We start from the raw sequence: 11,863 nt of genomic DNA on the forward strand, positions 1-11,863 counted from the left end.
TAGGGGTGCATATGTCTTTTTCAAACTGGGCTGCTGCATTCTTAGGGTAAATTTCTAGGAGTGGAATTCCTGGGTCAGATGGTATTTCTATTTTTAGTTTTTTGAGGAACCTCCATACTGCTTTCCACAATGACTGAACTAATGTACATTCCCACCAGCAGTGTAGGAGGGTTCCCCTTTCTCTGCATCCTCTCCAGCATTTGTTGTTCCTAGTCTTTTCTATGTTGGTCATCCTAACTGGTGTGAGGTGATATCCCATTGTGGTTTTAACTTGCATTTCCCTGATAATTAGTGATGTGGAGCATCTTTTCATGTGCCTATTGGCCATCTGAATTTCTTCTTTGGAGAAGTATCTGTTCATATCCTCTGCTCATTTTTTAATAAGGTTATTTGCTTTTTGGGTGTTGAGGCATGTGAGTTCTTTATATATTTTGGATGTTAACCCCTTGTTGGATCTGTCATTTACAAATATATTCTCCCATACTGTAGGATGCCTTTTTGTTCTGCTGATGGTGTCCTTTGTGTGCTCCTTGCCTTTTATGAGTTATCAACTTTAGTTGGGATGAAGAGTGGGAAGCAGATATAAGAAAGCAGACCCTTAGAGTGCTAACAGTGCAGTGTGATACATGTTATATTAATGGTAATTATGTTCTTCGAGGGTAGAATTTTTGACTAGGGTCAAAGAAAGCCACAGAGAATTAGTGACATTGTCATATTTGGAAGATAACTAAAGATAGAAAAAGAACTGGAATGGAAAAGAACATCCCATGCAAGGAGCCCATATAGGGCAGCTTGGCACAGAGCTTGGCTTTATATTGAGGTTCTAGTGTAATAGGAGGGTATATGTGACTTGTGTGTTTGCCAGCAGTTCAGCTGGTTATTTGAAATGCTTAGATTTTAGTAATTCACACTGTTGGCTGTGATCTAAGTCAGTGAATTTTTATTGCATTAAGATAACAGATGTCCAGAAAGTTTTTTTAAAATGTATTTATGAATATGGTAGGGTTGTTGGTAGATCATACATTCAGTAAATGGTAAATAGATAACCAGTTCTCTGCTGAGACACCAACTTTGTGTACCTCTGTGTGTTTACCTTTATTTAAAAAGAATCCCAGCATATACTTTCACATACTTGGCACAGAGAGTATTAAGAAGAGACTCGAGTTCTGTCTAGGTAGTATAGAAAGAATCCACTTTGCCTGGTCTTTACTATCCTCAGTAAGAGGGATTACATCGTCATTTTCCTTGGGAGCCAATTTTATTTTCATCTGAAGGTAGTTTTCCACATATACCTCAGTGTTGATTGGTAGAGACTTGGTGCTTCATATGGCAGTGTATGTGAACATAATGCTTCTACCTAACTACTTGGGTTTCCTTTTAGTTACATAAAGTGGTAACTTCTCTGGAAAGCCTGAGATAAAATTAAAATATTGTCTTATGTTTATATCGAGCCAAACATAGCTTATATTTGGGATTCTATGTTTGGAGCATTTTTAGAAAAAATACTCTTGTTTTGATTATATGGCCCAAGAATTAATCTATTTTTATTTTTTATTGCAGATGGAGTCTGGTGGTACAGTTTTGAGTACCAACTGGTCTGATGTAGGTAAAAGGAAAGTTGAAATTAATCCTCCTGATGATATGGAATGGAAAAAGTACTAAATAAATTAATTTGATATCGATATATTGCATATTTCACCTAATGCCCATTGTATATTAATATTGCATTCTTAAATTTTGAACACTGAGTATCTTTTTGAAAGGTTATATCTCTTTATCTCTTTGTGCTTTAGAAATTATTTTCCTTCAAGTGTTCTAAGAGTCTAGTAAAGAATGAAGATCATACTTTATCACTTTTGTCCTTAAGAATTTCAGACATGCTGAAATGGAATAAAGTGTCATTTGCTACTAGATAGATTAATTCTACCTAACTGTGGGAGTGGAGAAGTCGTTAATGGGATATCTTGGGTTTTATTGCCTTATTTTTGATTCAGTATTATGTTAATAATACATTAGACTTGGCATCTTTGGGTGAGCTAGATTTTCAACTTCAGTGTTACATTGTTTGCTTTTAAAAACTGCTTTTGAATGGAGTTGTAAATACAATTTTTCTATGAAGATACTTGGTTTATTTACCTTTTTCTTAAGTTTTTAATAAGAACTTTGCGACATTATTTATCACAATGAGTTCCCATTTATTCTCTTTATGGGAAATATTTGTAACTGCACTGAGATTTTGGTTGTTACCTTCCAAATTCCTGTATAAAACATAGACCCCTGAGTTTAACATGCTGCAAGTTTATCTATACTGAAGAATGATCTGTGAAGCTGGGGCAGAATGATTTCGGAAAGCCCAACTCCTCCTTGCTGCTTTTACCACAGCACGAGTCCCGAAATTACAGTACTTGTGGTTTGGGTTTTGTTTGCTTATTGGGAAATCTCTCTTCTCACATCCGTATGATTACTTTGGTTTCATTGGTTTAGGGTAGGTTCCAAGAGAGTAAATTAATACATATTCATTTAGTATCTACTCTGTTTCTAGAATAAATAGATACCATGGGAGTATAAAAAGTAAAAGATATCATTAACTTCAAAGATTTTACAATGTAGTAGAGAAAAATAACATCCATGAAGGAATTATGGAAAGGTTGAATGCTGAAGTCATTATAGAGTTTTGAGATAGACAAAAAGTGTCTTATCAAAATTATTTGCAGTCTACATTATTAAAAAGCATAGACCTGGGTGACCTGTAGGTCTGACTTAGTTTTCTGACCATAATTTCTGAACCACAGTGCCCTCGAGGTTGGGGTCTGTTAGGTCCCACTGACATTTTGTTAGTGCCAGGCATGACTGTACCCTCAGGGCTGAGGACAGGAGGCAAATCAGCCATCCTCTCAGCCTCCCAGAAAGTGGGAATTCAGCCCCTTCCTTCTGGTTGTTTGACATGAGTGTATTGGGGCTGTAAGGAGTGTGGCAGTGGGGTAATAACCAGAGCATGCCCAAACCTGTTCTAGCCTGTTGAGGCACTTTGGGGTTTTTGCCTGTCCTTCTGCCCAGTTAGAGCTACAGGCCACCTCTTTGTTCTTGAACACTGAAGGAAAAGTTCTTGCTTGTATGAATTTCTAAAATTTTCTCCTTAGGGAAACAAAATAGTGATTTTTATATTCTGTATGTTAAATTTTCTCAGTACCATTAGTTCTAAGGTAGGTAGGAAGGCTCTTGCCACAAAGGTGGTAAGTCGGGGGCATGCAGCAGTACATCAGAAACAAGAATCCTAGCTCTAGCAAGTCTCTGCCACTAACTAGCTTTACAATCTTCGACAGTTTAGCCTTGCTGTGCTATAGTTCCTTTATCTGTAAATAATCTGTAGAATCTTAGAGTTATAATTAGAAATCCATGATTCTAAATAAGGGAACCTATTTGCCACTTAAGAGCAACTTTTTCTTTTGTTAAGAATGATACTGTTATAATAGAAGTTGGTTTAAAAAAAAACTCCAGTACTAGTTTTGCTTGTATTTTAAAGGGTACATTATATCTAAAGTATGCTCATCGTTGGCTGGATTTGCATAGTGTTGTGGGGCTCAGGATTTTGCTAAGCCAAATGGAACTCCTAATATATATGACTATTATTATAAATGTACCTGGTCTAAATACAGTAGATTAATAGGTAAAGAAGGGAATTTTGAGAAGTGGATTAGACTGCTGCCCCAAGTATCACTGTAATAGTAATGCTTCTCTTTCACCATTCTAGATACTGGAAATTTGTAAGCCTCCAGAACGTTTAACTTCATTTTGATTAATGGTCTGTTACTTTTATCCTTATTTTCTACTGTCTCAGCTTACCTATTAATTGGTCTCACTTTTTTTCAGAATCCAGTTTTCAGTTCTCAAATTTTGACTCTCTTGGTGCTCTAGTTAATAGTTTGCTTCTTCAGAATGTGCATTTTTTTCTCTTAGTATTTCTTACTTTCATTTTTAAGAAGGCGTAGACCTGGAACACATTTTTTTCTTAATCTCAGGTCATTCATCTGTTCTGATTTCTGTAATCATTTGCACCTTGATGACTTCCCAAAATTCTCCCACTATCTGCAAAGGATCATGAATGGGATAATCTGTTTCTTTGAACTCTGTTATCAGTCTCTTTAGATGACTATACCACAGGTTTGAAACCTCAGGGTCAATGCTGATAATTTTCTGTCTTGTGTCCTAATACAACCCAGTCAGACTTGATTGCTAACAAGTTGTCTTCAACATAGGCATTACTGGCCACTTAAAAAAAAAAATCTTTTTCTTCTATGTAAAGAATGGGAGAAAGGATGTTTTGCATTGATAACTACATTTTGTAAAAACATTCCTTAGATTTGGGTATTCACCAGTTGTAGAACATTGAATCATTACTGTTATTGTCTCCCTGAGTCTGGAAAATTTCATATTTTCTTAGCATACTAACCATAAAGGACAAGGGAGAAAATAATTGGACTGTCCTATGTAAACTTTCTAAATTTCAAATATTTAAAATGGGAGTATGTCACTATTTATTATGAATAGTTTAGTTAGAAATTTTAATTTAGTTCAATACTTACAAGTTTTTGACTATCCTTTCCCATTTTACCTTTTCTCCTTCCCCAGTTATGTATGTAATCAGATTGTCATTATCTCTGAGAGGTATCAGTGACCCAGAGCAATATTTCCTATTAATTTACCATCTGATCTACCTAGTGCACTTTAATTGTATTGGGATCCTTCTTGTTCAGATTAGTGTGCATCTCTGACTTATAACTATTACCAACATTTTCGAAAATAGAAAATTTCTGGGTGGTCTGTGAGTGTGTGTTACAAGTGCTACTTTTCTTTGGAACTAACTCTAAAGTTGTTTACCTTTACACTTATACTTGCTATTACATCCCCATAAGAATATGGATTTCAGTTATCTCTGCCTTAAAGGAACTAAGGAGAGAGATAAAGGCTAAAAGCATAAAATAATGGTGTCTGTGCTGGGAAGAGTAATGTGTAGTTTTAAATAAGAGGGATCATTAACATTGATCTAGCTTCTTTTGTCTCCAGCAATGCATATTCTGTTGTAAAATCATTTTACACAAGCATAAGGAGATTTTATTTTGGAAACATCTGGGAGCTTTTGGACAAATTTGAAGTACTGATTTACTCATAAATGTTACTATTTGGGGCCATCTTTGTGATTTACTACTGAAATTAATTTACCTCTTAGCCTTCTTCCTACCTCAGTTAACTTGCCCCCCAAATCAGCTAAAATCATATACATTGCTAATTCATTCGGACAATAGCAATGGCAACTATTCTATACTAATACTATGGGCTGGGTATCACTAAGTGATTTATATTTATATATGTACTACCTCTTTTATAACAGCCTTGTGAAACAATGACAGCATTTTGTTATTACAGATCAGAAAAAGGAACCCAAAGTTGTTTTTTGCCCAAATTCAATTCAGATAGAACTGGGATTTGAACTTGGCTTATACACTTTTTGTTGGACTCCATTGCACATGTGCTATTAATGACATGACTCCCTTTTCAAGTGATGAATGAGTTGGGTGTGTGATGAATGATTTTATTAATAAATAAACTATCTGACAATGAATCAGAGAATGTGCAAGTTGAATTGCTTATTTCTTGTTGTACATGGGCTGAGAAGGTATATACCTAAACATCAGAGCACTGTTGTCAGTTTTCTAAGCAGGAAAGCTTTTTAGAAATCCAAACTTCTGCTTTTAAATCCCTCCATTGTATGTTGCATTTCAGATATGGAATTTCTTAATGGTTGAATCTCTGTCCTAAATTTGTCCTTGAGTTCCCGAATATTTTTCTGTACCTCCATGAGCATGTTTATGATTTTTATTTTGAACTCTGTTTCAGGAAGACTGCCAAGTTCAGTTTCATTTGGCCCTTTTTCTGGGGTTTGTGAAACTTTGGTCTGAACCAGGTTCCTTTGATGTTTCGTATTTCTATGTTGCGCCCTCTAGTGCCCAGAAGCTCTAGTCTGTGGAGCTGCTCAACGGCTGGAGTGAGGTTGGGTGTAGCAGGAGAGTGGCGCTGGAGCCTGGGGGGAGGAAAGAGCTGTTTTCTGCTTCCTGACTGCAGTGCCTGTCTCCACTGTCAGAGCCAGTGGGCCGAGCACACAGGTGTAAGCCTCTGTGCTTTGTGTCTGTAGTTGTCATAGGTGGGGCCTCCCTCTGGCTGGCCTGACACCAGCACAGTGACTGCTGGTTTGCCAGCTGGTGCCTGCAGGCCAGGAGGAAGGTACAGCAGGCTGCGTATCACAGTGGGGGGGCCTCAGAGCTGAGTAACCAGCCAAGGGGATGGAGCACCTGAAGCTTCCCAACCTGCTGGGCAGAGCGCACCCAGACAACCTTGTCCACCTATCCCTTCCTCCGCGCACAAGCTCTGTGCAATCCCCGCCCCTTCAGCAGCCCTCTCGCTGCTAGGGAGCCTCTCAGACCACCTGCCTTTCCTTTGTCCCAGAGCAGCCAGATGTGGATCCGTCCCCCACAAACGGCTGGAATCTCAGTCTCTCAAGTATTTCACCTGTCTTAGCTTTCCAACTCCACTAATCTCCAGAGCACCATGCAATGTAGGTTTGTGCCCCCTAGGCTTCCACCCATTTCCCACTCTGTTTCTCTTCCTGCTGGTGAGCAGGGGTCGGGGAAGAGCTTGGGTCCCACCAGATCAAGGCTTTGGTATGTTACCCTGCTTTGTGAGGACTGCTCTGTTCCCAGGTGTATGCAGTCTGGTGCAGCTTTCTTTCCTGTTGCTCTTTTAGGATTAGTTGTATTAACTATATTTTCATATTATATGTGGTTTTGGGAAGAATTCTCTGTCTCATCTCTCATGCTGCCATCTTGAATTGCTTTGATCTAGAAATCCAAACTTCTTTAATTGTGCTGAAGGTGCTGCTTTTCTCAAATCCAGATAATTACAAAGAGACCCTTAATGACTCTTACAGGTGTAAGAAGTGGGGCAAGAAGATGATGCTGATTAGATACTTGCTCCTCTTTAAACTTGGGAGCTGTCACTAGTTTTCACTGTACAAGTGCTAAAATTGAAGGCTTTTTCTTAGATAACATATATTAAGATCCATGTATCACTGATTTCTTAAATAAAATTGGAGTAACCAGATTTAATCCCTTTGCTGCAATCATGTTAGCATTTTACATATATTCTGAATTTTGGCTTGTCTGAAATCTTTTAAATGTTTGTAGTCTGTGGAGCTGTGCCTTCAAGTTTGAGTTTTTAATTATTTTTTGCATTGAGACTTATACCTACCTTACTGACTTTGTTTTTTCTTAAGATTATAGGGTACAGTTATACAAAAAGATGTTTTAAAAGCAATACCCGAAGGCAATCTTAGTTCATTAAAAATGAGTTATGAAAATAATTTTCAGTGCCTGTATGTGGGCTTTTAAAAACCATACACTACAGTGCAACTACAACAGCTCTAAATACTAGTAAACTTGCACATGCGATATGATATGCTTGATTCTCTATTAAGTGCATTAAAAAGCAGTATTGCTTAGTGGTTAAATGCATGGATGTTGAAGACAGCCTGCTTGGGATCAAATCCTGGCTACATTGCTTACTAGCTGTGTGACCATGGGCAGGTACTTAATATCTCTGTGCCACAGTTTTCTTGTTCGTATAACTGGAGTAATAATAATCTACACCTCATGGGCTGTTCATGAGTCGAATGAGTTAATAAAATTCCATTTATTTATCCTAAAAACAATCTGTGTATATTAACTGAGTGATACAAGATCTGACTTGAACTTACAGTGTGAATAGTCATGTATTTTGCTGCAGACATATTAATACATTTGACCCTTCAACAGCATGAGGTTTAGGGGTCCCAACCCTCCCCTCAATCAGAAATCCATGTATAACTTTTGACTCCCTGAAAACTGATAGCCTGCTGTTGACCAGAAACCTTAATGATACGATAAAAGTTGACACATATTTTGTATGTTACTTGTATTATATACTGTATCCTCACAAAAGTAAGCTTAGAGAAAAGGAATTGTTACTAAAAAAATTAAAAGAAAAATACATTTACAATACTGTACTGTGTTCATATTGATACTGCAAGCTCACATGGCTTATAAGGTGAATTCATCTGTCAGTACCTACATCAATATTATATAAAACATTTTAGATGTTACATGTATTAGTAACATAAAAAATGGAGAGGTAATGTGAAAAAATTGATATTTACCTACAAGTATAATGATTCATTGATAACAAAGCAGCAATACAATGGCTTTATGGTAGTCTAGTGTAATAGGGTTGTATCATGGTAGCCTGGTTTATACACTAATGAATGAACTGTTACAAAATTTTTATGGCATACAATATTACAGTCATATTCATAATACAATATTAGAAACGTTAAAGTTTTGAAAAAAAATAAACCTTTATGTGTGGTGATAGGCTGATAAATGGTTTTGCCAGTTAAGAGAGAAAGGGGCATGCTATATAGTAATGTAATTCTTTGAAAGCAAGCTATAAAACGGTAATAAAACTAACACTATTTAAATTTCTTGTTAAATACCATTTTATGCCTATATAATAAGGGCAGCCTATCCACTTGCATATAGTAAGTCTTAACAGTGTTCTACATGCTGAATATTTAGGCAGTGACGACAAAAAACATCTCATACGGTTCTTGCTGTACAGTTACTAGATTTTTACATGAAGGCATACATGAAAGTTTATTAACTGTATGGCATGGTGATTATTTACTGTTAAGTGGCAGTGGGCCATTAAAGGTTTTCATCTCTGTTGTCTTCACCTAAGGCTGAGAAGGAGGGGAAGGGTTGGTCTTGTGGTCTCAGGTGGCAGAGGTGGGAAGGGAGATAGAAGAGACAGGTACCCTCCATGGGAACACATTAATTTATCTCAGTTTTTTGCTTTATTATTTCTCAAAATGTATATGGTACTAATCATTCTTCCACGGTTTGCTGTAGTTTCAGTACGCTTATCAAAGAAGAGTACATGTTACAAAAGAAGTCAAAAGTAGTCTTGAATAAGCAGAGTCCTCCTGCCAGGTGATCTAATGTGATTTTTTTCTGGCACTGCTTCTGAGTCTCCCTCATTGTCTGGCATGTTGGAAGCACTCATCTCCATCACATCATTTTTTATTAATTCCTCTGGTGTGGTGTCTATTCTTGAATTTCTCTAAGGCGTATATCTTGAAACCTTTCAGCCCTCTACCTTTTTTGCCATACCCTACAGTCTCTTTGATGATTTCTTTGTTTGGCTGTGTTATAAATCCTGTGGAGTCATGCACAACATCTGGATACAGTTTTCTCTAGCAGGAATTTTTTGCTTTAGGGTTGATGCCTTTCATGGCTTTTTCTGTTATAACAGTGGTATCTTCAGTGGTGTAATCCTTCTAGACTTTTGTGATATGATGCTCAGGTCCTCTTCCATAGCTTTGACGTTCCTTTCCAAAGAGCATCATGTATGATGAACCTTGAAATTGCTTATGACCCCCTGATCTAGAGGCTGAATTAGAGATGGTGTGTGTGTTTAGGGCGGGAAGATAATTTCAACACCATTGGTGTTGAGCTCATTGGGGTTCTGGGTGGTAAAGGTATTGGCCAATGTCAAAAGAATAAAAGGCAGTCCCTTACTGGCAAGATATGTCCTGACCTCAAGGACAAAGCATCAATGGAACTAATCCAGAAAAAGGGTTCTTTCTGTCTAGATTTCTTTATACAACTAGAAGACTCGTAGCTTTTCCCCCTCAAGGCTGAGGATTTGGCAGCTATGTAGATAAAGGAAGTACTGCTCATAAACCAGACGACATTACACAAAACAGTGGAGTTAGCATATCCCTTCCTGCTTTAAATCTTGGTGCTTGTTTCTCTTCCTTACTACTATGCCCTTGTTGGCATTTTTTTCTAGCATAGGGTACTTTTTGTCTGCATTAAAATCCTGTCAGGCATATGTCCTTTCTCGGTGATTTTCTTAGTAGCATCTGGGAACTCCTCTGCTGTTTCTTGGTTGGCAGAAGCTGCTTCTCCTGTTATCTTGACGTTTTTAAAGCCACATGTCTTACTAAATTATCAAACCATCCTTTGCTAGCATTAAATTCTCCAGCTTTATATTCTTCACCTTTTTTGCTTTAAAATGTCATGTAATGATTTTGCTTCTTCTTGAATCCTATTAGTCTGTAGATGCCTTTTTTTAGTAGGTATGCCTTCCTTACAGCAATCCTGCACCTGCATAAAAGCTGCATTTTCAATATGAGATAAAACAGTATTTTGCAAAATAAAGAATTTTGCACCTGGTGTAGCTGCAGCAATGGCTTCATGAATTTCCTTTTTTTAAAATAATGGTCTGTATCTGTATTAATTTATCTTGAAATGGTGGACAGTCACAGTTTCAGACCTCAATCGGTGGTACCAATCTGGCAACTCGACTTAAAATTTCTTGACTTCTCTGCTGCTTGGGAGCACTTCGAGCACACTGGTCTCTCATATGTATCCCATGATGTGTTATTCAAGGTTTATGTTGTACTAAACATGAAAAATATGTGAGAAACATGAGAGATCACTTTTTACTCTGAGATCACTTTTTACTCTGATAGGCAGTTTAGTAGAGAGAGGAACTGCTCACATGGAGATGATTAGCATCACAGCATTTTTTTTTTTATTTTTTATTTTTAGATAATTATTTTTTATTGAAGGGTAGTTGACACACAGTATTACATTACATTAGTTTCAAGTGTACAACACAGTGATAAAACATTTATATACATAATTCTAGGTTCCAGCTATCACCCTACCAAGCTGTTACAATATCTTGACTATATTCCTTATGCTATACATTACATCCCGGTTACTTATTTATTTTACCATTGGAAGTCTGTCCTTTTTTTTTTTTTTTTTTTTTTTTTTTTTGTGAGGGCATCTCTCATATTTATTGATAAAATGGTTGTTAACGACAATAAAATTCTGTATAGGGGAGTCAATGCTCAATGCACAATCATTAATCCACCCCAAGCCTAATTTTCGTCAGTCTCCAATCTTCTGAGGCATAACAAACAAGTTCTTACATGGAGAACAAATTCTTACATAATGAATAAGTTACATAGTGAACAGTACAAGGGCAGTCATCACAGAAACTTTCGGTTTTGTCATGCATTATGAACTATAAGCAGTCAGTTCAAATATGAATACTCATTTGGTTTTTATACTTGATTTATATGTGGATACCACATTTCTCTCTTTATTATTATTATTTTTAATAAAATGCTGAAGTGGTAGGTAGATACAAGATAAAGGTAGAAAACATAGTTTAGTGTTGTAAGAGAGCAAATGTAGATGATCAGGTGTGTGCCTGTAGACTATGTGTTAATCCAAGCTAGACCAGGGCAATAAAACATCCACGGATGCAGAAGATTTCTCTCAGAATGGGGGGGTGAGGTTCTAAGCCTCACCTCTGTTGATCCCCAATTTCTGACCTGATGGTCCCCCTGAGACTGTGCCTGTCTTAGGTTGTTCCTCCCTTGAGGAATCTTACCCGTCTCTGGCTAACCAGTCATCTTCCATACAGGGAAATGTAAAGTTGGTAAGTGAGAGAGAAGCCTTATTGTTTGAAATGGTTCGCTTTTTATTTCTTTGCATATTTATGCCCTGTAGCTTCTATGCCCAGCATTTGCCTTGAGGTATCTTTACCACTTGGAAGAATTATGATACTCGGTAAATTTGATATGAGGCACGAATTCTATTTAAGGGTTGTAATTAGGAAGGAAGAAGAAAAGCTAGAGAAGTAGCAGGCAGAAGAAAACATGGGAAGATTGATTATTTCTTTGACATATCTTCTT

At 37.1% G+C, this 11,863-nt stretch overlaps 1 protein-coding gene across 2 annotated transcripts in view; it reads left to right on the forward strand.

The window, feature by feature from the left end:
- The window catches only part of SUGT1 (SGT1 homolog, MIS12 kinetochore complex assembly cochaperone), a 51,698-nt gene extending 49,576 nt beyond the window's left edge, over positions 1-2,122 (forward strand). For both annotated transcript variants that reach the window (XM_057494454.1, XM_036893750.2), the window contains exon 13: positions 1,561-2,122. In XM_057494454.1, coding sequence (XP_057350437.1) covers positions 1,561-1,662 — 102 coding nt within the window. In that variant the 3' untranslated portion in view covers positions 1,663-2,122. The remainder of the gene's footprint in view (positions 1-1,560) is intronic.
- The last annotated feature ends 9,741 nt before the right edge of the window (positions 2,123-11,863 follow it).

This window comes from Manis pentadactyla, chromosome 17 (genome assembly GCF_030020395.1).
Source record: "Manis pentadactyla isolate mManPen7 chromosome 17, mManPen7.hap1, whole genome shotgun sequence".
In the NCBI taxonomy this organism is placed as follows: Eukaryota; Metazoa; Chordata; class Mammalia; order Pholidota; family Manidae; genus Manis; species Manis pentadactyla.